The sequence below is a fragment of the Panthera leo genome, chromosome E2 (genome assembly GCF_018350215.1).
Source record: "Panthera leo isolate Ple1 chromosome E2, P.leo_Ple1_pat1.1, whole genome shotgun sequence".
NCBI classification, from domain to species: domain Eukaryota; kingdom Metazoa; phylum Chordata; class Mammalia; order Carnivora; family Felidae; genus Panthera; species Panthera leo.
The window spans coordinates 33,966,013-33,993,072 of NC_056693.1; the positions used below are offsets into that span (position 1 = coordinate 33,966,013).

The 27,060-nt window shown below is 41.7% G+C and overlaps 2 protein-coding genes across 8 annotated transcripts in view; one reads left to right on the forward strand and one right to left on the reverse strand.

Annotated features, from left to right (window-relative positions):
- The window catches only part of PSME3IP1 (proteasome activator subunit 3 interacting protein 1), a 31,065-nt gene extending 6,113 nt beyond the window's left edge, over positions 1–24,952 (reverse strand). Inside the window, exons 1-6 of one of the 6 annotated variants that reach the window (XM_042918709.1) lie at positions 24,775–24,952; positions 14,410–14,551; positions 13,776–13,874; positions 13,253–13,374; positions 8,608–8,741; positions 1,816–1,880 (exon numbers count right to left, since the gene is read on the reverse strand). In XM_042918709.1, the coding sequence (XP_042774643.1) occupies positions 1,816–1,880; positions 8,608–8,741; positions 13,253–13,374; positions 13,776–13,874; positions 14,410–14,536 (547 nt within the window). In that variant the 5' untranslated portion in view covers positions 14,537–14,551; positions 24,775–24,952. The other 5 variants (XM_042918712.1, XM_042918715.1, XM_042918711.1 and 2 more) reach the window with 5 other exon arrangements.
- The window catches only part of RSPRY1 (ring finger and SPRY domain containing 1), a 44,483-nt gene continuing 42,350 nt past the window's right edge, over positions 24,928–27,060 (forward strand). The window contains exon 1 of one of the 2 annotated variants that reach the window (XM_042918705.1): positions 24,928–25,404. The gene's annotated coding sequence lies outside the window, so the exon portion shown is untranslated. The remainder of the gene's footprint in view (positions 25,405–27,060) is intronic. The other variant, XM_042918706.1, reaches the window with a different exon arrangement.

Sequence of the window (27,060 nt, forward strand, 5' to 3'; positions counted from 1 at the left end):
CACATTTCTGTGAACATATTAAAACAAAATCACTGAATTGTGCTTCTTTCAAAGAATGAATTTTATGGCACTGAGTTGTATCTCAATATTTTTTTAAAAGCCATATAGGCCAGATACAATGTATGACTGATCCTTGCTTGGATCCTGATTTTTAACGTTTATTTATTTTTGAGACAGAGAGAGAGAGACAGAGCATGAACGGGGGAGGGGCAGAGAGAGAGGGAGACACAGAATCGGAAGCAGGCTCCAGGCTCTGGGCCATCAGCCCAGAGCCCGACGCAGGGCTCGAACTCACGGACCTCGAGATCGTGACCTGAGCCGAAGTCAGACGCTCAACCGACTGAGCCACCCAGGCGCCCCTGGATCCTGATTTTTAAAAAACCAATTGTCAATGGAGCCCCTGGGTGACTCAGTTGGTTGAGCATCTGACTTCGGCTCAGGTCATGATCTCGCAGTTCGTGAGTTCAAGCCCCTGCTCTCTCTCTGGCTCAAAAATAAACATTAAAAAAAATAATTGAAAAACCAATTGTCAAGAAAAAAATTGTGAGAAAATTGGGGAAAATGAATACTAATATGCTATTTGATATTATTGAGAGATCACTGGAGGGTGGGTGATGGGCATTGACGAGGGCACCTGTTGGGATGAGCACTGGGTGTTGTATGGAAACCAATTTGACAATAAATTTCATATTAAAAAAAAAAAAGATCACTGTGATGTCAAAAACAAAACAAAGAACCCTTATTTTTTAGTGATATGTACAGAAGAATTATGGATAAAACAATATAATGTCTGACATTTGCCTCAAAACACTATAGGTAAGGACGTATAAATAAGATTGGATATGTGTTAAAAAACTGATGAAGCTACATGATGGGGTTCCTTATTATCTCAATGTTTGAATATGTTTTAAGTTATCTCAATAAACATTTTTTTAATTTTAAAAGCATATATTTGTAATTGCTTATACAGACACAGAATAGCTCCAGATATACACATAAGAAATGTATAATACTGTTTCTCTCTGGGAAGCAGAATTGGATGGAAGAGGATATATACGTAGAAAGAAGACTCTTCACTCAATGTCCTTCTTAAAGGTAATTCTAGAGCAAAAAGTTATCAGCAACAGCGCACCATTACTGGTGCTCAGCACATATACATTTTTAAATATCCATATTTTGAGGGAGAAATCAATGTAAGCCCTGTTTTACAGATGACCCACTGAGTTTAGCGCAGAATCTCAGTCCCCCAGGGAGTCAGGGGTAGAACTAAAAACGCTCTTGTATTTCTTATCCCCGATCCGGCCCTCAGGAACACTCACCTTCACTTACAACTCTGTGCCACTTAAACAGTGCCAGATTTGATTGCATAAAAGTAACCACCAAAGAAAGTATGCTTCTGGAGACTGTATTAAGCTTCCAGGCTCAATCTGATCCAACCATCAGCAAGAGCCAGGCATTCTACCTCTCACTGGTAGCCAGCCAGGTGAAATCAAGAAACTTGACATTTGGGGGACACAGAGAAAAACCCTTTGTGAGCAGAAGTGATGGGACCAGGGCTTTGGCTTTGTAAGCACTTCTGGGAAAGCACAGTTGTCATTTATCAGTTCCACTGGTTTCTAACATATTGCTTGGCAGGGCAGTTGACATATACTCTTGGGTATAAATCCTGCCTGGTAGAAAACAGTTTGGTAAACTAAATTTAGATCGGCTTGCTCAGAGACCCATGCATTCCTTCACAGCTGTGCTGAGGTTCAGCCCTGTACTATGGTTCATGTGTATTACAAGTAAACAGTGAAATGAAAGCTGCCACCCTACCTTGACTCTTGTCATCTGGGTCAGTGTCCGACTTCAGTCTTTTCACGCTGTTCCCGCTCTCTGAGCTGTAACAAAAAACATGGTAATTTGAGCTATGTCCAATTGTGGGGATTAAAACTTTGGGACGCAGGAATTCCAATAACCATTATATGGGCCTTAGGTAGCCTCAAAGAACTGGGATGATCTGAAATGAAAAGTCTTCACTTCAGGTTCCTAATCTCCTTCCAGTTACATTACTATTATAAGGACAACATAAACCCCTGGCCAATTCAAGGGGTGAAGCATTAGATCTTCAGGCATCACCTAAACTTCAGATTCTTTGTTGTCCTTATCATTCATCTTGGTTAGAACCACAGATGGATTTTGAGAATATCCGGGCAATTTCATACATGATGAAAATTTATTTAAGTTCTTAAAGATTAAAGGAAATCTCTTTAGTGACATGTTAATGATTCTGAAAGTCACCCAAAAGACCTTCACTGAAAGACTGTCTAGAGAACGTACTTCCCTTGCTGCGTAGCTTAGTGCAATACCCCAAGCTCCACCATTACTGCTAATATTTAGGGCAGTCAAAAAAAAAAAAAAAAAAAAAAAAAAAAAGAATGCACTTAAACAAGGAAAGAAATGATCCCAGAAAGAAGGCTTTAATCACAGAAGGAAGGGATAGTGAACAAAGGAACTGGCAAACACAATCTAATTTGTGGTGTTCAACACGACCATACTCAAGTCCTGGACAGCAGTAGCATGTAAGGAAGAGGTGATTAGAGTGCAAAGTTCTAAGGTCAATGTATAATTTTGTAGGAAAGGAAGACAGCTATTTAACTTTAGGTTGTGCTAAGTACTCCTAGTAAGTTGCAAGGTTAGCCACCAAAAGAACAGAAACACCGCATGAATCCAAACCAGTAGAAAGAAAACGAATAAACAAAAGTTTTTAAAATCATAATTAATTTTTTTAAAAATACAAGGAAAAATATCTTTTAAGTAAAAAGACAAGCAACATTAAGACAGCAGAAACTGTGTCAAAAATCCCAACAAATCCAAGCCTACCTGTAAAAACAGATGAACATACTCCATTTAAAATCAGATATTTATGAGACAATCCAAAAGATTTAACAAAAGGAAACAAAAACAAACAAGACCCAGAAAGATTGAAAGCAAAAGAGTAGCAAGAGTCACTAAGGCCAAACCCAAAGAAGGCTGAGCTGCCCGGCACAGTATTAGGAAAACAGACTTTAAGACCAAAAACATTACAAGAGGTAAAGTTTATAATGAAACAAAGTTTAATTCATTATGAACAAATAACAATTCTGCACCTGTATGCTTCTAATTAAAGAGTTTAAAATAGATATTCAACAGAACTCTGAAGAAAAATCAAGAAATCATCATTATAGTGGGAGATTTCAAAATACTTAAGTACTGACAGAGCAAGCAGACAAATATGTAAAGAGACAGAAGATATAAACAATACAATTAACCTGCTTATTTGGTGGTACCTACATAGAACCCAGAAATTTACAAAAAATAAATAAACAAACAGATTCTCCTCAAGCTCACTCAGAACATTTGTAAAAATTAACCTTAGGAGTAGGTCACAAAGCAAGTCTAAAGGAATTTCAAAAGAATTAGCACATATAAACCACGATGTAATTAAGACAGATATCAACAACAAAAGATAAATATTGTATGTCATAGATTCTAAGATACCACTGATAAGGTGTTAAAATGTGGGGGTAGGGGGAGAGCTTCATCTTAGTCCTGTGAAATATAGTTGAGTTACCTGAATATGTTTGGAAACTTTAAAAAATGTTTCTAATTCAGAAGTCAAAGAAGAAGTCATAATGGATATTTAAAAATAGTTGGAAATACAAAATCGTATACAGTGAAAGCTGAGGAAGAATTACACTTTCAGGTGCCTATAACTAAAAAGAAGAGCTGAAAATTAATTAGCTAGGTATCTGACACTCATTTATAACAGAAATTATAAAAGAATAAACTTGAAGTAAAGAATACCCCAGAGAAAGAAGGTAGGAGAAATTAAGAAACCAGCCAAAATAAGAATAAAAATACAAGCCATCAATATATGGGATGAAAAAGGACACAATTACAGATACCACAGCAATCAGAAAAACAAAAAAAAACCACTGGGGCACTTGCGTGACTCAGTCCGTTGAGCATCTGACTCTTGATTTTGGCTCAGGTCATGATCTCACAGTTGTGAGATCGAGTCCCGCATTGGGCTCTGGGTCGAGCGTGGCACTGGCTTGGCCTTCTGCTTCTCCCTCTCCCCCTCTCCCCTACTTGTGTGCGGTCTCAAAAAAAAAAAAAAAATAACCCCGAATTGGGCCCTATGCTGACAGAGTGTGGAGCCTGCTTAGGATTCTCTCTCTGTCCCTCCCCTGCTCATGTGCTCTCCTTCTCAAAATAAACAAACATTTTAAAATATCAATGAAAAAAATAAATGAATAGGGGCACCTCAGTGGCTCAACTGGTTAAGCATCAGACTTTGGCTTAGGACATGATCTCATGGTTGGAGATCTCATGGTTGGAGAGAGCCCGATAAGGGGCTCTCTGCTCTCAGCATAGGAGACCGCTTTGGATCCTCTGTCCCCGCCCCTCCCCCCCCCCCCCCACCCCACTTGTGAGCTCACACGCACATGCTCTCTCCCTCTCAAAAACATTTAAAAAATAAAAATAAATAAAAATTTAAAGTTACTAAGAGTTATTAAAGAGTTATTGTTAAGGTTAATAAGAGCTGAGTGACCAGATATAAATACTCCAAATTGGCTGTACTTTTACAAACCAGCAACAAAAAAATTATAAAACGCCTAAGAATAATCTAATAAAATATATGCACAACTGTTACCTTTTGAAAGATAACTTTAAGACTTTATTGAAGAACATTAGAGGAAACAAATAAATGTATATATACCATGTGTAGAAAGACTCAAATCCATAAAGATCTGTTTCCTCCATAAATTTATCAAACCATGTAATAGATTCCAAGAAACTTGAAGAACTTAATCGAAAATTTAAATCTAGGTGTGCCTAGATCTAGGTGTGGCTCAGTTGGTTAAACAGCTGACTCTTTGGCTCAGGTGATGACCTCATGGGTTCAAGAGTTTGAGCCCTGCATCAAGCACCATTATACAACAGTGAAAATGAATGAATTACTCTGAGCTGACAGCACGGAGCCTGGCTTGAGATTCTGTCTCCCTTTCACTCTGCCCCTCCCCCGCTTGCTCACACACTCTCTCTTTCTCTCAAAATAAATAAAAATAAACTTAGATTCAAAAAATAAAATTTAAATCTAACTAAAATTTATATGCAAGAACAAAGTGGCCAACAATAGACAAAATACCCCTGAGAAAAGTATAAGGGGACTTGCCTTACCAGATATCAAAGTTATTTATAAAGCTACAATAAGTACACAGAGTGGTACTGGTCCTATAGATCCAAGGAACAGAAAAAAGAAAAAGAAAAAAGAGAGAGAGAGAGAGAGAGAGAGAGAGAGAGAGAGAGAGAGAGAGAGAAAACTCCCAAACAAAGCCATATATGTTTGGAAACTTGTTATAAGACAGAGAGTAACACTGAAGATCACTGGGGAAAGAGAGTAGTGTTTAGTAAACGTTGCTAGAAAATTAGCTACTCACTTGAAGAATAAAATTGAAAAGGGATCCCTAGCTCATACCTTCAAAAAAAAAAAAAAAAACTGATTTCAGGGGCACCTGGGTGGCTCAGTCAGTTAAGCATCCGACTCTTGGTTTCGGTTCAGGTCCTGATCTCATGTTTGGGGAGTTTGAACTCCTTGCTGGGCTCTGTGCTGTTGGTGTGGAACCTGCTTGGGATACATTTTCTCTCTCTCTCTGCCCCTCCTTTGCTTGCTTTCTCTCTCTCTCTGTGTAAACTAAATAAACTTAAAAACAAAACTATCTTCAAAAGGTATAAACTTCCAGTTAAAAGTCATGGTGTTGTAATGTGTAGCAGGGTGACTATAGTTAATAACACTGTACTGTGTACATTTACAAGTTGCTAAGAGTAGGTCTTAGAAGTTTTCATCACAAGTAAAATAAAATGTGTAAATATGTATGGTGATGGATGTTAATTAGTCTTATTGTGATAATTTCATAATATATACATATATCAAATCATAATGCTGCATACCTGAAATTAATATAATATTATGTGTCTGACTGCCTTAGAATTCAAAAACCTTAAAATTAATTAATGAGAGTAAAAAGAAAAGCTGTAAACTGGGGGTTGGGGGGGTAGGGAAATGTCAGGACTATATTTAAAAACAAACAAAACACACCTACAAATCATTAAGATAAATACAAATAACCCAGTAGAAAAATGGCAAAATATTTGAACGGACCTACCACAGAAGAGGACACCTGAATGGCAAATCAACATATGAAATACGTCAACTATATGTGAACTGGAAATGCAAATTAAGACAGCAAGGAAACACTATTTCACAAAATCACTACATCACTGATCTGTGCTGTCCGGTAGGGCGGCAGTTAGCCACTTGTGGCTATTTAACACTTAAAATGTGACTAGTGTGACTAAGGAACTGGATTGAAAATTTTAGGTTTTTTTTTTTTTTTTTAATGTTTATTTTTGAGAGAGACAGAACATGAGCAGGGAAGGGGCAGAGAGAGGGGGAGACACAGAATCCGAAGCAGGCTCCAGGCTCTGAGCTGCCAGCACAGAGCCCGATGCATGGCTCGAACCCGTGAACTGTGAGATCATGACCTGAAGTCAGACCCTCAATCAACTGAGCCACCCAGGCACCCTGAAGATTTTAGCTTCAATTAATTCAGATTTTGATAGTCACAGGTGGCCAAGTGGCTACCACACTGACCAGCACAGCTCTGGAGAAACATATGCACATACATAATAGAGCACGTCCTGGACCTATCAGCACCATTTATTATAGTTCAAGCATGCATCCACAAGAGAATGGACACATTTTAGTATCTCATAAAGCACTATTATATGACAGTGAAAATGAATGAATTACAGCTATATATACATGAACACACACAAAACTGTTTCAATCACAGAAACAATTGGAGTGAAAAACCAAATTTACAGAAGATCACATACAGAATGAAATTGTTTTTATAAAGTTCAAATACAAGCAAGCTATTACACTGTTTATGAATACGTATATAGGTAGCCAAAACAAAAACAAACACGAACAACCCCCTCCCCCCCACACGCAGAAACTACTAAAAGTAAAGAAAGGCAAAAATATGATAAACCAGACTTGGTAACGTGGTGTGAGAGCAGCAAGGCAGAAAAGCAATGGAGAGGGAGCACAGAGGTGGACTCAATTTTGTTGATTATGTTCTAGGCACGAACCAGGCACCAGACTTTCACAAGCATCCCAATCACCTGCGGAACTTTGAAAATCAGACTCCCAGACCTCACTTCAAACTTAATGAACCAGAATTAATGAAAGGCCTAGAAGCCACATTAACAAACTCCCAGGTGATTCTAATAAACCCAGGGCTGGGTAGATTAGGAACTCCTGCCCCAGGAGACTAATTTATCACCTTGCCACAAAAAAACAATAATAATCGATGATCTAATAAAAGGTGATCTAAGGACTAAGGAAAAGAGATGGTTGTAACATCCATTCTGCTAGCAGCAAGACGCTGCCGAGAGGTATCTAACTGCCCACCTAGAGAGCCCTTTCTTGGTGAAGTCCAGTCAAACTGACCCAGGGCCAAATCCTGAAAGACACTGGGCAAGGCACGAAAGCTTATGTGAAAACTTGAAAGGAATAATTAATGGCTCAGGTAATTGGCCCTTTTCAGGTTACTGCTACTCCTCCCCTCCACCGCTAAACCATGACGACATTTTTAGACGTAAGCCATGTCCTAGGAACATCTGCAGCAGATAGATGGTGCAGCAAACCACAAGAGTGCATCAATGCGCTCCCTTAAAAACATGTGGCTGGTTGCCTTACTGATTTCCCTAACAGACTGCATTTGAACTTAACATTATTTCGCCCATGGTATGGTTGGTCAAACTGAAATGACCGGATTTAATCACTGGTGCCATTTCAAGATTTAGAAAGGGAGGAGCAAACGTAAGACAGAACTTATCAAAACCTCCAGGCAGTGCTGCCACCCCACATCAGAACCCCAGCCAGGTCTATCATGCGGTCACAGCTTCCAGGGTCTCAAAGGCCACGGTACCTTTGCAGCAGCTACTCCCGCTGCCCAAAATTTCTCCTCTCCCTCGTCCGCCAAAGCCCTACTTGTTCTATATAATCAATATCTCCCTCTAATGCTTTCCCTACCTTCCCCAACCTGAACTCACATGCCCTCTCCAGTGAGTTATGTGTTTCCTCCCCCCTGCTCTCATTACACCCTACCCAAATCTTTTCACAGAACTCGCTCCCTCATTTGCCTAGAAATAGAGGCCCAAATATTGAACTCCATACCTCTGTTACTCTGTAACCTTGGACAAATGTTCTCAACCCATCAAACTTGTACTTCATAGACTTGTGTAAAGAGATCATTCCTGGAAAGCACTTAACACAATGCCTGGCACATGACAGGTGCCCAATGAAGAGTAGCTAGCGTTCTGTTGAATGAACAGTCCGAGAGACAAGGGTCAAAGGCTACAGAAGACACCAAATCTGGAGGGGGAGAGAGAGGTAAGGCTACTAAAGAAACATCACCAAGACTTCCGCTGAAGTATTTGCTCAGGCTACCATTACCAGTGGCATTTCAGAGTACACAGAGGGACATTTCAGTTGTGTGAGTGCTGGCTGACCTCTTATGTTTCACAGCTCCTGCCAACAGCTTCGCCTGGGAGAACTTGTTCTTGGTTTCTATGGATTTCACAGCCACTTTCTTCTCCACTTCCTTCTTGTTTTCTGGAGAAAGTCCAACTTTGTTGAGATTACTGTGTTGTAGGTTAAGGGTCAAACTAAGCAAAAAAAAGAGTAATGGCAGGACAGTGGTAAATCAAGAGAAGCCAGACTCGCATAATCCACTAGGACTTCAGCTCTGCCATGTAATGTTTGGCCTACTTATATTCAAAATAATGTCCTCTCCTCTTTATTCTGCCAGGAATATCCAGCTGATTTAAAGAGAGATTGAAGGTGACCACAGAGGGAGAAGACCCAATTTAATATACAGAAGCAAACTTTTTCCCTCTCTCAGTGAAAATCTGAGTTACAGTCTGAAAACCTCCCTAAAGATATGGCCAACATCATGCTTTCTGGCAAAAACAAAAATCTTAATATAAATGCAACAGAAAAAAAACGTGGCTTCCCCCCAAATTTTTAAATACTTGCTTTCTTCCCCCAAGGGTAAAATCAAATCTTGCAGAATGTCCTATCACCAATGGCATTCAATCTTGGACATCACAGAGACTAACTCCTACTCTGCTGGTGCAAGACAACATCAGAATCACCTTAAGCCTCGTTAAAATACAAGAGTCCCTCCCCTGTCCCAAACCTACTGAATAAGGACCTCCAGAGGCCCAGGAAACTGTCTTAAATACTCTCTTCAAGGTGATTTTACCCAGTGCACATGCAACACAAGAACCAAAACATCTTTAAAAGCACAACCAGTTCACTTGTAACATCACTTCTTGCAGGCTTGACCTCAATCTCTGGCTGTCAAGCTTTGGCACTTTCTTTTGTTCTCTCCGCCAGCCCCTCCCCGTCCTTCCCTTTCACACTCTCACAAACCATTAGCAACAGATTTGCGTTGGACTTGGTGCAATTCTTTAAGAGGCAGCGATGCCTTAACGGAACAATAGTGACACCTAGTGACCAAAACATCTAAGAAGCAGGTAATATCAGCCCAAAGCAGAGGGGGTATATGTATATGGCCTTTGAATCCTGGAGAAAACTGGGTATCAGAAATAAGGAAATTCTAATTCTGATCACTCTTCAGGCACTCACTCTTTCTTACACGCACCAGTTACCTTAAATATTTGCAGTGTTCAATGGAGATTACACAGAACACTCTTACTATCCTGAGTTTCATCAATTTAAGGGTTTCAAAGTCAACATGGAAACTGATTGTATGTTAATATTATGTGTTTGGCCTTTTAGAATAAAAAAGAATCAGATTTCATCTTTCTAGTACCAAATGCCAAAAACCACCAGCATGATGATTTTTACCTGCAACTCCTTCATTAAGGGATAAATTCTTTTGAGAGACAGAGAGAGAAAGAGAGAGAGACAGACAGTGTGTGAGTGGGACAAGCAAAGAGGGAGACACAGAATTTGAAGCAGGCTCCAGGCTCTAAGCTGTCAGCACAAAGTCCGACGCGGGGCTTGAACGCACGGACCGCGAGATCATGACCTGAGCCGAAGTCGGATGCTCCACTGACTGAGCCACCCAGGCACCAAGGGATAAACTCTTAAGAGAAAACTCTTAATATTGAAAAATAAAAATGGAAAAACTTAACAAAACACACATATTTATAATACTAGGACACAGACAAAAAACAACACTTCATTTTTTTGGAATAAAAAGGAATATTTTTATTCCTTTAAAGTGAAGAAAAACTGGGGCGCCTGGGTAGCTCAGTCGGTTTGAGTGTCCAACTCTTGATTTCGGTTCAGGTCATGATCTCACTCATGATCACGGGACTGAGCCCCACATGGGCCTCCAAGCTGAGCGTGGAACCTATTTGGGATTCTCTCTCTCCCCCTCAGTCCCTCTCCCCAGCTCATGCTCTTTCTCTCTAAAATAAAAAAATTTTAAAAATCAATAGGTGAAAAAAAAACCTGCAACCTTTTTTTTTTTTGGGGGGGGGGGTAGAGAATAATATTACTTTTGATCCAGAGCCAAAGCATAAGCCATTTTTCCTCTTAAGTTCCTCTCTCCCTAGAATGCTCTATATACCCAAGCACACCTCAAAAATCTCAAGGAATTCATTAGATGAGGCATTTTTTTTTTAATTACATGCTTTTTAACACATATAATATCGCTAAATACTGGTTTAATCTGAAGAAAACAAAAGTTCTATTGTTTATATGGCACAAACCACAGTTTATCATCTTTACAAGTATCACATTATAAAATGTCTCCTATTATAACAATCAAGCAAAGTCAAGAATCTGCTCCTGACTTAGAGCTTCAATAAACAAATGTCTAATCCTTCAGTTCCTATTTCAACATGTCTCTGGCTGCATGCATGCCAGGGATCCGTGCATTACAGATCAGTGGGTTGGAAGGCTTGCTTTTCTAGGGTTTTTCTAGACAGTTGGAACTTACCAAGTTTCCAACAAAAGCCACTACCCATGGGGCCTCTCCAGTGTTGTCCTGTAATGTTAGCAGGGCAGGAAAGTTTCTTTTTGCCTTACTGCTGCCCTGTTCATTCTTTCCTTTGAACTGAAAACTGGAAGGCTTTGCACACTCATGCCAAACCAACACCACGCTCCAGAATGTTGCCTTGGGAGATGTTCTATGTCTTATTTGCTAGCCTGCCAAATTAAGCACATAAAACAAGACATAATTCTAATGATCACTGTAACTGATGTATTTCCTTAGAGGAAAAAAGGCTGGTGCGTGACACAATGCAGTATGTACCACATCTGCCCATCTCTACAAACATGCGCAGTATTCTTCTGGAGTCGCCAGGGAAGGCAGTGGAGGAGGGGAGCGCCAGAAGAGCCAGCTTCAATCCTACAGTTGGGATTGAGGTGTGACTCTCCATCATCTCCGATCTTGGATGTTACACCAGAATCCCACTAGGAAAACCGGGACTGGAAGCCAGGGCTCTCATCACCAGTTCACAGTGGGTTTCACAGCACCAAGCCGCCACCTTATCTCAATTGTTGTCAGTCACCTTGATTTCAGCCAAATCCCTGGGAATCAGTCCACATTTGCTCCTACACAGCTCTTTAACGGAACCTACTGCACATTCCCTGCAAAAAAAACCAACTAGCACATACACGCAGCCGTATCACTAACTTTAGAAGTAAAGCCTGCTCCATCACACCAATGGGGTTATTCAATTTATAAGCTTGAAATATTGAAATAAGTCTTCTCATAGGAAAAAAGCTAGGGTGGCTCTCCTGTGAGTCATTCATTAATTTGTTCACACATACACTGAGAACCTACATGCCAGGAACCAGGGAAATCAGTGGTGACCAAATCTTTATTCTTATGGATCTTTATATTCCAGCAGTAAAAGAGGCACAGAAACTAAGAAGCAAATTAAATTAAGATTTTCTTAATTTTCTTACGAGAATTACTGTTAAAAAGTGACATCATACACACTGATGTGCTTCGGTGAAATTTTAGAGGGGGTGCGGAGGGAAGAGGGTCTCTATGAGGGAGACGAGAGCTGAGACCCAAGTGCCGTGAAATGCCAGCCTTGTAAAATCTGAAGACAGAACATTCCAGGCTGAAAAACAACAAACACAAAGGCCTTGAAATGGAATCACAAAGCTCAGCCTGAGAGGAACATAAAGGAGGCCAGCAGGCTGGAGTGTAGTGAACACGAGGAAGCAGTTCAAGACGCGACAGGAAGATGGGTTGGCCTAAATCATGCAGGGCCTGGTAAGAACGCAGACTTTTAAGCCTAAAGGCCACAGGAAGCCACTAGTGTTTCAAATAGGAAAGTGACAAGATTTCATGTATGTTTTTAAATGTTCCTTTTGACCAAAGTGAGAATGGATTGTTGCGGATGAAAGCAGAAGCAGAGACTAATTTGGTGGTCACAGTGGTCCTGAGAAGCACAGAGAGTCGAACTGCACAGAGGTGGAGTCCATTTTGGAAACAGTTTTTGGGCCAGGCCCGTGCGGGCACGGAAGCACCGTTACGGAGATCTGAAAGAGCAGAAAAAGAAGAGATAGGGGGGCGAGGGCAGTGTGAGGAGTGGAGGGTAGGGGTGGTCAGGCACAGAACTGAGAATTCTGACTCAGCCAAGTTACACGTGGGATGCCTATTGACACATGCAGGGGATGACAAAAAGGCAACACTGAGCCAAAGCGAGGTCATCTTTGTTGTCTTCTCGGTTTTCCCCTCTGTGGAAACAGAACAGGCTACACCTCTAGGGAAGATCTTAAGGAGGACACAGGAGAGTCGCTAAACATTTCCTTTTGAAACTCAGAAGCCAATTTCTCCCCTGGATGAGTTTACTGCATCGCCCATCTGTTTCAGAGTCTAATCCCACAAGGCAAAAATACCCTGGTACTGACTATTAGGATTTACGCCTTTAGTTAATCCTAAAGGATCTGGACTTTTGATTGCAACAGACTCTTGCATGCGACCTAACTCCATAAATCACTGCCAGTTATTCAGTCACAGGAATGTCAGTGTTGAAAGGGAACTCAGAGGTCACGAGGTAGAAAACCTTATTCTCATTCTATTTGTGAAGAAACTTAAATCCACAGACGTTGACGAGGAAACGGACACCATACAGCTCTGTCTCAAGGTACAAAGGATATTCTGTATTCCTTCAGTTCTTTCAGTTCTTCTTCTCTTCGTTGCTTTTCTAGTAGTTCCTGCTGCCGGGAAACCTCGTCGAGGAAGTTAGTCTCATCTTCGTCTAAGCCTCTTACCATGTTTTCTGAGGAAATAATTGAACAAGGAACACTTAGCAGGCTAAAGGGAAAACAGAGTCAAATAAGATTTTTCCTTCTCCTTATTTTTAATAAGCAGCAGATCCTTTAGAGGATTAGAAGAAAGAATTTGTAAACACCTCGGCTTCTGGAGAGGGAACACAGCATAAAATCAAGGCATTTCTTCCATTACTAGACATTAGCACAGAATTAAAATGGGTATCTTGAGCTCAAAATAAAAATGTTCAATGTGGTCTGGAAGGCAGCAAGCTATCTCTTTTCCACCAAATGAACATCTAGAGACTGGATAATCAAGACAGTTCCGTGGCTAGTCATGCAAAGTGTTGCATGAGGCAAAAGTGCACCAAAAAGGCTGTGCGGAGTGTGCTGGACTGTTTCTGAAGCTTACTGAATTTGAACTGCTCCTCATACTCCTGCTGCTTCCTGTCTTTCTGTTCCTGTAGCCTTTCATACAGAGACCGGGGGTCATAAACCTCCTCTGGACATTCTGAAAGAAAGGGGGAGGGAAAGAAAGAGAGGGGGGAGAAAAGGTACACACTTTAGAATTGTTCACATTATTTTGGAATCACAAAGGATTTCAAAGATAAAGTCAAGTCTCTGCATGATCTGAGGGCAAGGATAACACAAAAATAGCACAAAGTCCACAGCTTCCCTCAGGACCTGAGAGAGGGGCCGGCAGTTCTCAAAGGCAACCACCAACGGCAAGAGGACCCACGGCCGAGACAGTTAACTGGAAGAGGGGCCAGCCCAACCCCCACAGAGCGGAAGCATTCTCAGTCGTTCAGATCTTGCATCCCCCTGTAAAGATGGAACAGACTTGCAGAATCTTCTAGAAGGCAGGATGGTGGCATGGACAATGCATACTGTGCTTCTGCTCCCACCACGGGGGCCTTGCATTGGCTCCTGCCCCACTCTGAGTCTCAATCCCCCTACTCTAAAGTGAGGACGTTAGTGCCTCCTCTGAGGGCTGCTGTGAAGATTAGAGATCGTCACGTTGAATACCGAACTGTAAGCCCACATACCTTCTGGATCTTCAGGTTTTCGAACTTTCTCCCATTCTTCTTGCCTCCTTTTGCGCCGTTCATCTAGTTCTGCCTCGGACACAAACCTCTTTTTGATAACAAGATTACCATCATCCCCTCCATCCATAATGGAACAACTGGTCTACAAAAAACATATGAAACATTTCAAGTGAGAACCGCAATTTAAATTCTAAGGTGAAACAAGGAGATTTAGCTCTGTCTCACCTAGCAACAGATTATAGATCACTGATGTAAGCACATGATTACATTTTTCCTACTGTATCAGGCAGTTTTATTCACATTTATGTTATCTATGAAGTCAGCGAGAGGACCTGGACTAATTCTTATTACCTGCTGTAATTACACGGAAGTCTTACACTGCAGATATTTCTTGGTCCCTCTAATCTAAACCAATTGGCTTCCTGGGCACCCTAACTTTTCCCCCAGTTTTCAACCTCTTTTATTTTGGTGACATCTGACATTGTTCCTTCTTGAAATACCTGTTTCAGGGACATTCCACTACCTCCATTTGCGTTATTGTTTCCAAGTAGGTTCAGAATGGAGAAACTCAGGTATTCAAGGAGCCCTGGAAACAAAGTCTAGTTTGTACAACAGGGAAGGGATGTGCCTAGAGGCACACAAGCCCCAAATGGAGAAAGCGAGACGAGAACCCAGATCTCCTAACTTCAGGTTTAATGTGCTGTGCACCACACTGAGTGGGGTTCAGGTCTTTCCTGACCTTCCTTCCTGTAAGCTACAGATCTATGCCCCTAAAGAGTCTATCTTCAATCCTTCCCTTTTCTCACTCCCACAATGACCTCGCCCACTTTATGAATATCTTGATGTACAAGATTCCCAAATCCCAAATCCATATACCTCTACCTGAGCCTCTCTTCGGAAGGAAGGGACAAAGAAATATAGAGGAGTGTGCATTACTCCTTTTAAGCCTTTCTGCTTTTCTTTGCTAGTTTCTTTCTTTCTTTCTTTCTTTCTTTCTTTCTTTCTCTCTCTCTCTCTCTGTCTCTCTCTCTCTCTTTCTTTCTTTCTTTCTGAAGAACCGTGGAATTAACTCTCTACTCAGACATGTTGTATTATTCACAGAATTACACCCTAACAAGGAAGCAGATATTCTGCACTACTAAGACATCAACTCAATGTCCATTCCAAGATGATCCTGAATAACAAATTAAGTCTCTACTGATAGCACAAAAATAAAGAAGCTGCCATTTATTGAGCTCTTACCATGCACCAAATACATTTTTATGTATATTATCTCATTTATGCTTCCATTGACCCTGTGAGAAACACTCTCTCCTCATAGATGAAGAAATGGAAGCCCAGGGAAGTCAGGTCACTCGTCCAAGGTGATAAAAGGTGGTGAATGGTAGAACTGGCTTGACATCAAAAATTCATACTCTTACCCACTTCACCATCCCCTTCCCCAGAAACCTGGGATCCTGGTTAAAAAGAAGGACATGTCAATTTCAGCGTTCTTCCTATACCAAATTCCAGGCTGAAACTGTTCATGTAAATATTTTAATAAAGATGAAAATGGAAGGTAAGAAAACAAATCCAAACATTCTTAACAAGAGACCAGTTTCAGCCTAAATCCTACTGTAGCTGAACTTTAGTTCAATGTAACAACCATGAGAGAGAATTTTGAAATTTACTAGAAAGAAAACCAAATCAATTGGCAGAAGCTACTGTTCCCACCTAAAACCCACAACCTGCACACTTGTGATTTACCCTCAATGTCTCCAGCCAAAGGACTGTTACAGACACAGAATTATTCAGTCTCTGTTGACAATGCCAAAAGTTTCTCAAGTTCTGCAGAATAACATCTTAGGAAACATGAGCCGACATATTCTTAAATGTCTTAAATTAGGACTCTAATGAATGGGAGAGATACACTGGATTCTCGATGTCCCCCCTTTCTTATCCTATTTGATGGCTGCAGCTCTCCTCTCTGACCCTAAATTGGCCACCTGGTTTCTTCACCTCACCCTTATTTCCTGGTAAATAATTCAGAGTGGCTCCGGTCCTTATGTCACACCGAACAGGATTCTCCATCCAACATACGAATCCACCATACATACCCAGGAGATTTTCATCCAACCCACACTCTAAAACTTCAACAGGGACCAATGCACTCATTCCCAGGCAGCTGACTCCCTCTCTGAGTAGATTTGACTGGTAGGATAGTTCTTCCTTAAACCAAACTGCAATCTGTCTCCCTATAAATTCCACACTCAGGTTTAATCCACTGGGACTACAGAAAAGGAGCCAAATCCTATTTACAACATGACAATGCTTCCACTGTTTGAGGACAACTCCCACAGTCCTCCTAATCTGTCACTTTTCTGGACCAAACATCCCTAGTTCTTTTAATCTTATGAAGCAGAGAAAAATAATAGTTTCTCAAAGCAGTAAGCTTATCAGATTGCATAGGATTTCAACCTGGGAAATAAATATTAGGATGTGGCAATGCCCTGGCATTCCTACTGAATGCATCTCTCCACTCTCATTGTACGTTTTAAAAAAGGAAAGAAAATAACATATTAATACTGAAAAAAAGTGTTCCAATAGGCAAAAACAAAACAAAACAAAACAAGACAAAACCTAGACTCGCAAATGGTTCCATCTAAATGAGAATTCAGTCTCTAAGATTTATTCTTATAAATCAAAATTAAGAAAGTAAAATCATTAATTTTCACAGCGTGTTGCATTTTTGGAAAAGGAGAACCTGTCTTCACTTAAACTTTAACCAAGATCCCTGAACTCAAGGGACAAAGCCTTCAAGATACATGTGTTAAAAGATTTGAATTTGAAACAGAAACTAGAGAATCTTCCAACACTTCACTCTGGGGAAAAGACAAACTTATAGGATTCCAAGAAATCCTTATTCTCTTTCTCATCAATCTTTTTTCACTTAAGTGTTAGAATTCAACTTCTACCCAAAGGGTTGAGTCTGTGCCATTCACCATCTTTCACACCGCAAGGACAAAACCAGGAATCAGAGATGGTTACCAAAACTGAAAGAAGATGAAGCAGCACGTTGAAAATGAAGCAGCACGTTGAAAAAGGGAAATTTAAAGACAATGGCTTCAGAATTTGACAGAGAAACTACCGCTCTCGATGGGATGGTTTCCTGAAAACAGAGTCAAAACGAATGAACACTTAAAAAAAGCCTGCTCTTTAAAGCTAATATTATAGTCCTGATATTCCCTTGTCTCAAAATAAATTTTAAAAAGCTAGATGGCCACACCTAATTATAATGAATTTCTGAGCAGTAAAGGGATACAACTAAAGCACAGATTGCTCTAGTCTTTCTAGCCTTTCTACATCTTCCGCGTGTCCTCATTCCCTGGCACTTCAACCATCATTCCCTCCTTGCCTTCAACCTTGCCAGTGGCCCTCCTGGCTACTGGTCATCTTCCTATGTTAGGAGAGGTCAAAGATAGGGACAGAAAAAGCTCATGAACAAGTGGCCATACTCCTGAGTATTCAGATAATGGTCAGGATATTCCCTCTCCAGAAATACTCGGATTTTTTCAGGATTCAAAACTTCACTGTCAATACATACCGCCAAGAAGCAAGCTTAACTTCACACACCTTTCTTCACAACTTGATCGAAGTTCCCCACTAGAAAACAAGTACCTTCTGTACCAGTCTCCTTACACAAGGCAGCGCAGGTAACGATCAAGACTTTACACTCTGTCTGAAATCAAGAGACCTCAGTTCTGCCAGTTACAAGCTGTATGCCCTGGGCAAGTCACTTAAGTGCTCAGAGCCTTGGTTTCCTCATCCACAGGTTGCACTCACCAGTGGGGATTAAAATAGTCCTGCACAACAGAGAGTTTCTGTGAGGATAAACAAGGTAATTCATGCAAAGCGCTTAGCACACTGTTTGACACATGCCTAAAAAATGCTTTGAAAGGTCTGCCATTACTACAAAGCACTATGCTAAGCTCTGGACTGATTATAGGAGAGAAATACTGTCTGTACTCAAGGAGTGGGGGAGAAACAGATCAGTCACGTGAACAAAGGGATTACATCAAACAGAGAAATTAGGAAAAACTTACATGTATATGTAATTTGGTAATTCTATATTTTCCCTTTAGTTGGGTTCTCCATTTTACTTTTATTAGGTTAATTTAAATAAACTTGACATTGTGCTTCCACTAGTCCAGCCAGATTCTATGAGGTGCACAGAAGAAATAAACTTTAAAAGAGTTAGTACCCTTAAGCTAGTTAATACCAGATAATAGTGTATATAATGAATTACTACAATGAATAGTACAAGTAAGGGGCAACAATGAAGGGCATAAATATGGATCAATCTAGTTTCCCTGGCTGAAAACCTGGACATGAACCTTTTCCCTCACTGCCTTCCATCTCACCAGTCACCAAGTCTGGTGTTGCTACCTCATAATGACCTCTTTTTTATCCATCTTTCCTTTTTTTTCCAAGAGGAGAGTCCTTTCTTTTTTTTTAGTTTATTTATTTATTTTGAGAGAGAAAGAGAGAGCTGGGGAGGGGCAGAGGGTGGGAGAATGAATCTCAAGCAGGCTCCGCACCCCCAGCACAGAGCCCGACACCGGGCTTGAACCCGTGAACCGTAAGACCATGACCTGAGCCGCAATCAGGAGTCAGAAGCTCAACTGACTGAGCCACCCCGGCCTCCTGAGTCCTTTCCTTTCTAATGTCTTCTTTTCAGGGCTTCATCCCGGCAAGGGCTACTGCAATAGCCTTCCACTAGTCTCCCTGTTTCTACATTCACCCCTACTCGAGCCGTTTCTAACTCTAACACTACCCCAGCACTTACCCACTGTGTTTTACCGTTTGTGACTGTTCCAACGGCTCTTTGTATTCGTAGTGCTTCTTAGCACAGTGTCTGGCATATATTAGGCAGATAATAATAAATACTTACTGAATAAACCAACCATGAAGAGGATTTCAAGAATTTAAGCAGGGAAGAATGATCTCACATGAATATTCCAAGGTAATGTCCACATGAGTTACAGAAAAAAGTAGATGTTACGTAAGTATTTGCTCAAGCTCCTATGTCTCACAGGGAATTCTATTCAAACACAAAACTTGGGTGGCCAGAAACACACGACCAAAAATTAAATCGCTTTCCTATATTACATAATTGATATCTTCTTCAAGAATAACTCACTACTGGGGCGCCTGGGTGGCGCAGTCGGTTAAGCGTCCGACTTCAGCCAGGTCACGATCTCACGGTCCGTGAGTTCGAGCCCCGCGTCAGGCTCTGGGCTGATGGCTCAGAGCCTGGAGCCTGTTTCTGATTCTGTGTCTCCCTCTCTCTCTGTCCCTCCCCCATTCATGCTCTGTCTCTCTCTGTCCCAAAAATAAATAAACGTTGAAAAAAAAATTTTTTTTAAAAAAAGAATAACTCACTACTTTCCTTTAATTTCAACTGACTGAAAAATGCTGTTACACTGAAGAATAAGTACTTCCCACACAAAGCATTTTTCTTTGAAGAGTTCAATTTTCATTGGTTGTTTATTCTGCAAAAGAAGGTGATGAGAACCTGGAGCTCATTCACCTCCTTCTGGAAGTAGGCAAGAACTGGAAAATAAACTTTATTTCTAAATCCTACTGCCCTGCTAAATTTCCACAAGTCTCTTATTTTTCCCCTTTGCTAGAATAATTAAAAACAAAACACAAACAAAGCCCAGGGGCCTGGGACCGAACTATAAAGATTCATGTAGGAATAAAGAGTATTTACAACAGGAATATTCGTTTTCTTCAGTGTTTAATTTTAGAAAGAATAAATGCTGTCAACTTTCCTTTACTCACATTGCTTTTTTCCCCTGTAAGATGATTCAAGTTTAATTATCAAACTAAACATTGCATTACCTTAAAAAGGATTAAGTTCTTCAAATAGGCAATTCATGGAAAACCAAAACCATACCAAAATCACTTTGTCCAACCTTAAAAGTTACAAACTGACACTTATAAATAAATAAATAGTTTTCAAATTTGCTTGACAGCCAAAAAAACACAAAGTTCTTACATTTCAGGCCAAAGTAACTGTTAAACATAGCACTTCTGTGTTTGTACTGGAGACTGTGGTATTTAATTTCCAGGTTGGAGGGACAAAATGGGCCCGGTGACACCGCATGCTATATAAGATATAAAACTTCCACTGCTGCTGCCCCCAAAGTAATTCCTACTGCTGACTTGAAAAATTATTCCATTTAGCTAGTGCCATGATACAAGTTAATGAGATCTGGTTTCCTATGGAATTGAATTTTGTGATGGCAGACTACTTAAGTGTTTACATCACTGGCCACTACACCTTCCTAATTCTAACATTAGACTGTAGTGTAAAAATACACCAGGGGGAATCAGATTTCTTTGTTATGGTGTTCTGAGGCTTCTCTTTGGGAAGCAAAAACAATAGGCCAATCCACTTTCCTTTCGTCAGTAAATATACTTAAGTCCTGCTCTTCCAACATTTTTACCCTGATGTTCAAGTCACATGGGATTTCAAAATGCAGGACAGCAATTAAGAGGAATTTGCCATCTGGCAAACTCAACTATATTCCAAATAGATAGCTTTCTGGCCAGAAGTCACTTCTACCAAGCCACAGTAATTCAGATCAAGATGACTTTCCCTATACATTATAAAACTTCAGAGCACGACAACTTCTAACAGAGAACAAGATGAGCATCTGTTACCAAAGTAATCCTCAATCTAACATTAAGCCTTATTTAATGCACTCCAGTAGCAAAGGAGACTAAAGGAATCTAAAAATCAGGGTACAGCATACGCAATTTTATTCATATTTAAAATGTTTATTATAAAGAGCAATTTGTCACAATCTTCTGGTTGTCCAGGCATCTAAAAAAACACATGCAATAAAAAAAAAATTCTTTTAAAGCAAACGTATGTATACATTTATCTTTTCATAGCACAAGAATAGTCTCATCATATGTGCTTTTACCTTGAATTCATCTATATGCACTGAAAAGAAAAAGAGATCTTAAAATATTGATTCCCTTGACTGATCATCAGTTCCTTAGTTCATGTGTGCCTCTCAGAGTATAATCACTTTCCTCACTATGTATGACGCTAATATTAGTTGTATTTTTTACACATTGTGACTCCTAAATGCCAACCAACTACTTCACCTGGGGTTCAAAGGAAGATAAACTTTGCATTACACAAACCATACAAGGCCAACTAACCCATTCAGTGGTATTGTTGAAGTAAATCTTTACAGGGGACCTACTGTGTGCAAGGCACAGAGTGCTAGGTGCTGAAATGGCACTCTACAACTTAGCAAACGAAGAAGCTGCATTCAGTAAAAGAGATTAGGTTGGCATAAGCAATTTTAGGAAAAGAATGAGGTTAAATGCTACAAGAGAATAAACAGAAGCTAAGCACTATGGAGTTCAGAAAAGGAAGACTAAAAAAAAGTACCAGGAAGCTTCATGTTGACAGCAGCTGTGACACTACATAGGGAAAAGTGGTGGAAGTTTAAGGTATATGGAGAAAGACGATCTTTAAGATTGCCTGAAATCACAAATTTCGCATTCCAAAATCAACATGAAAGGGGGCTTTCATTTCCAGAAATAGTGGGCTAGGTAATTAAGACCAATCCTCTACCTCTATGATTAAACAAACAAAAACTGGAAGAAATTTTTTAAATGATTCTTAAACAGAAAACCTAACAAGGCAGTAAAAAAAAAAAAAAAAAAAAAAAAGGCCCAAAGCCAAGAAAGGTGAAAGAAAATCAGAAATTAAACCCAACATTCAAACTGGTTTTCATCCTGAGGATTTCTCTGACCTTGACCTTGAAAACTGCTGTTTTGATGCACTTACGAAGCAACAGAAACAAAAGTCAAAGCCAGGAGTCCACAAAAGGTGCAGAGTCGGATAACCAACTTCTTCTTCATCTTAACCTAGTGTCCCAAAGAACTATACCATTAAGATAAAGGTGGGGGCGCCTGGGTGGCTCAGTCTGTTAAGTGTACGACTCGTGATTTCGGCTCAGGTCATGATCTTAGGTTAGTGAGTTTGAGACCCGCGTCAGTGCAGCACCCTCTTGGGCTTCTGTCTGTCTCTGTCTCTCAAAAATAAATAAATGTTTTTAAAAAGGTAAAGGTGAACTGGGAGGAAAAACAGCAGCAATAATGAAAAAAAGAAACAGACTCAAAGGGAATTGACAGTGGAATTAACACATATAGATTATAAAACAACGCTTACTGCGTTGAAAGAAATAAAAACCAAGCCTCTGAATTAACAGCAGACTGTAAAACAATGGCATGGCACATTTGAAAAAGGATGAAATAGAACCTCAGGAACTAAAAAACACAATAACTGAATTTAAGATGTCAATGGAAGGGTGTAATAACAGATTAGAAATAACTTGAGAATTAATGAAGAAAACATTATCCAGGATGCAGTATGGAAAAATAAAGGAGTAAGAGGCATAGACAATAAAGTGAAAGGATCTGGGTTAAATCAGCAAAGGAGATAAACAATGGGGCATAGCAATATAAAATGGCCAAGAATTTTACAGAATAAAAAGAAGTCTGACAAACACCAAATCCAACAAAAACACATCCATAGTTGGATATATTGCCAGGAAAATGCAGAAAACAAAAAAACAGAAAACAACTTTTAAAATACATCCTACACTAAAGAAACAGATCACATTTAAGAATGAAGACGAAGCATTTTCAAAAGGTGATCAACAGTGAATATACCGAACTTGTTCAATGCAGCTGCCCAAAAGGCACGATTACAGTATGAGGGCATGAATGGCGGAACCACGCACTTTAATTACTTCACTTACCAGCTACGCGGATTCCAATTTCTGAGGCAGCAGCTTAACTCTAACCAAACATCAAGATTCTTAGAAGGTAAAAGGGAAGACTGCTAACCAGGTAAATGGTCTTGACATAATTCTTCCTGATTGTAAGGGATTAAGACACCAACACTTCAGCTGAGAAAAATAGGTGGCCAGCCTCTGCTTTCAGACCCCTATAAATTGTTAACAGCTCCTCTCATGCTCCATTTGAAAGACTGTAAAAGCTGCTTTTATCTCCGCTCAATTCCTGGTTATCAAAAGGGAGTATAAACACTGATTCTTTTCAAGGATTTCAGAAGTAGTGCCCTCCAAACTATTTCATGAGGTCCCTGTTTGATATCAAGTCAAACAGCCGAAAAATCAACAAATCTTACCTCACAGCTGGTATACACAAGAGGGCATTGGGAATTCTGACCACCAGGCCCGCACTTGGCTTCCCTGGGTCCCAACTGCAGACCTACTCAGTCAGACTATCTGGGGGGTAGGGTCCGAGAATCTGCATTTAAACAGGCCACAGAAGATCTCGTTTTCTACTAGATTAAGAACCACTGCTATCAACAAGTAGGTCGCCACCTTTACACCTGTGCGCATTGACAACTCACGTGAGCAAACTCTCAATCAAGATCCTTCAACCCAACCCTCAGTCTTAGTTTCCTTTTTTTTTTTTTTTTTTTTTTTGCGAAACGAGCACGGTGGATTGCTATCTATCAGAAGAAAACGCATTGAGCACAGCAAAAGGTGCATGGTACATAATAAATGTGTTTCCCATCCTACACTTGCACTCTGTGATTCAACCATGTCCAACCAGGCACTCCCACATCTCCTGAGTAGCCTGGAGCCTTTCCAAGACCCCTGGGAGAGAGCCCGCTCCTCACTTGGAACCTGGGTGGCCCCACTTAGCAGAAACGGTGGAAGAGATCCGGCAAGAGGTGCGAACTCCCAAGACCGCTAGAAAGGGCCGGGATCCTTCCCCCCAGACGACTTGGAGGCCTTCCCGCGGGTTCCCTCGGCTCCCCTCAGGCTGGCCCCCAGCAAGCCCCTGGCCCCGGTGACTCAGAATACTGGGCAAGTGCGCAGACTGAGAACGGGCTTGGTCCTAAACCTCACACCAGACGTAGCCCACCCACCCCCGCCCAACACACCCCCATCTCCTCAGCGAAGAATCTGGAGCCCAGGTCTCTCTGCCAGGGCCCAGGCCGCACTCACCTACCAGCGTGCAGGAGGCTAGACCCCCTCACCTCGGCGGCGCCCACCCCAAACCGCCACCACTAAGGCCACGCGCTCTTTAGGGGAAAAAAAAAAGGGAAAGAGAGAAAGAAAAAAAGAAAAGAAGGAAAACAGCCTTTGCTTTTGTATTCCTTTTGACCCTTCAGGGCTTCCTCTTCCTCACCGCCACAACAAAGTTCCGCCCCGCTTCCGGTAGCGTAACCCAATCCGCACCTTTCTTCCTCCCCAGGAGACAGATGGAAATCCGGTACCAGGAAAGCTAGCCAGAGAGACTTGATTGGGCCATTCTCACCTCAGCAAGGGGATTGGCCAGCTCGTGCTTGGGGGGCGGGTCGGGCCGGGCGATCACGTGATACCACCCCTGACATATGATTGGCTGTAAGGGAGAGGGCTTGCCACAGAGGAAGGGGCGTTTCCTAGGGGACTGAGGGAGGGCAGGGGCGGTACGAAGCGGGGGTGGGCCCAGCGCGTAATGGCAGCGCCGTGGCCTCGCGTCCATCTTTACCGCTCTCTCGGACCTGTCACAAAGGAGTCGCGCCGCCACCGCCGCCCCCTCCCTCGGGTGGGCCCTGGAGCTGGAGAAGTCAGTGCCGCAGCCCGGCCGCGCTGCTCTGGGAAACCACTGGGGACGCGGAGCTGGGGGGAGTCCGAGGGCTGGGGACGTCCGTGAGGGAGGGGAACAGCCGCCCGAGTCTGCGGTGGGGAGACCGGACTGGGGCTGAGGGAGACTCCGGGAAGGGGCCCGGGAGGGAGTGGCGTTGGGCAGAGCCCAGGAAACAGCCCGGAGGTTCTCCACTGAGGCCCGCGCTGAAGGCGCCTGAAGCGGTACCTGGAAGAGGGTGTTCCCCCTTTAGCGGATTCGTGACCGGAGGAGGTTGTTGGGGGTCGCCCTTCCGAGGAGGCCGTGGCTAAAAGGGCCCAGGTGAGAGGCAGGTAGATCTTGGGGGGGCTCCTGATGTTTAGGGGTGCTCCTCGGGGGTGTCCTGGACGGAAGGGGTAACGGGAGGAGGCTTTGGGAGGGTTTTCTTTTGTGGAGTTTAAGGTTTAGGTGGCACGGGTGGAAGTCGGACCTTCCCCTGGGAGACATAGAAATGCCTTGGGGTCGAGAGACACCTCAGGGCGAGGGGCTAGGAGTTGGGAGCCAGAGCTAGAGGATTCTTTTACTCCGGAGGCCCGATGTGGAAAATGGGTAAGGGCCCTAGAGAGAGGTTGTTGCCGAGCGGTTCTGGAAAGAAGAGACCACCATCGGTAGGAAAGCCCGGCGGAGAATAGTGAGAGGGAAGCAGCAATGGCAAGGGTTTTCCTCTCTGGAGACCGAACCTGTGTCTCAAACACAGGATTCAGCTGCTTCTGGGCAAAGTGCAGGTGGGGTGGAGGGAAGTCCATGCTAACAGCACTCCTTGCGTGACTCTAGCTGTGGCTTTTGTTCCTACCTGGTGCCTCAGTTTCCCTGTGTTCGGGGAGGGAGAGCGAGGCAGAGATGGTTCACTGAAACTGTGCAGTTCCATGCCGTAGAGCTGTCTGTATGAGGCTGGCTGCTCCCCCTTAGAGTGTTGTACTTTGAACTTTAGAAGGTTGGAAGTGTCTACGAGTGACTGAGTAGGGTCCTGCAGACGTCCAGGCCCCTCACCTACCGTGTACCGTCCCTATTAACCTCCTCGGGTCCCTTCTGTAAAATAGGGCGGTGTGTGAAGATACTTTACAAACTACAAGCTGTGTGAGAGTCAAGTACTGCGATTCTACCACCAAAGGGGTTGGAGAAGAAAAGTGAGGGCACTTTCTAAACTGTAAAGCAGTATGTAGATGTAAGGGATTAGTATTAACACAATTGTTGATCACCTCTTGTACTGGGAGCCATATTGTTTGAAAACCTCAAGGTTCAGAGCTTTCTAGGTCATATTATGATCTAAACCCATGGTTTCAGCCCCTGCTTAGATGGGAGTGGAGGGATTTCCGGTTTTTTGCTCCCCAGAGTTTTAATTTACTCTGAACTGCTGATGGTGCTGGCAGGAGGTAGCACTAGAATATAATCTCTTCCTTCAGAAAGTTTTTCTCTGACAGCTGAAATTTGATCTCAATATTATAAACCTCCTCCCCTTTTTCCATATATATATTTATGGCCTTTGGATGTCTACGTGTAGTGAATATCATGCTTCCTCTCTTGTGATTTTGTAAATGAGACCTCCTTTTCTCCCCCCACGAATATTACGCCTTTCTGCACTCTGCGGTGGCCTCAAACTAGATTATGAGGCACATAAGCAATTGCTTTTAAATTTCTCTTCCACAATGGTTCTTTTTATTTTTCCCCATATATAGAAGTTACATTTCCTCGAATGACATCTTGCTTTGTAGCTCCCCCTATGAAGCTATGAAATACTTGAGTCCATGTATGACATTTTCCTAATATTTGGTTAATGGCGTTTGTTAGCTGGTTTTCCAGATGTTGGATAATTTGTGATTTTTGAAGTTTTTTTTTTTGTTGTTTTTTTGTTGTTGTTGTTTTTTAGCTAAAAGCTGGCTTAAAATTCCTGTTTTTCTAATTTTATATTGCATGGGTCTTTAAAAAAAAAAAAAAGCA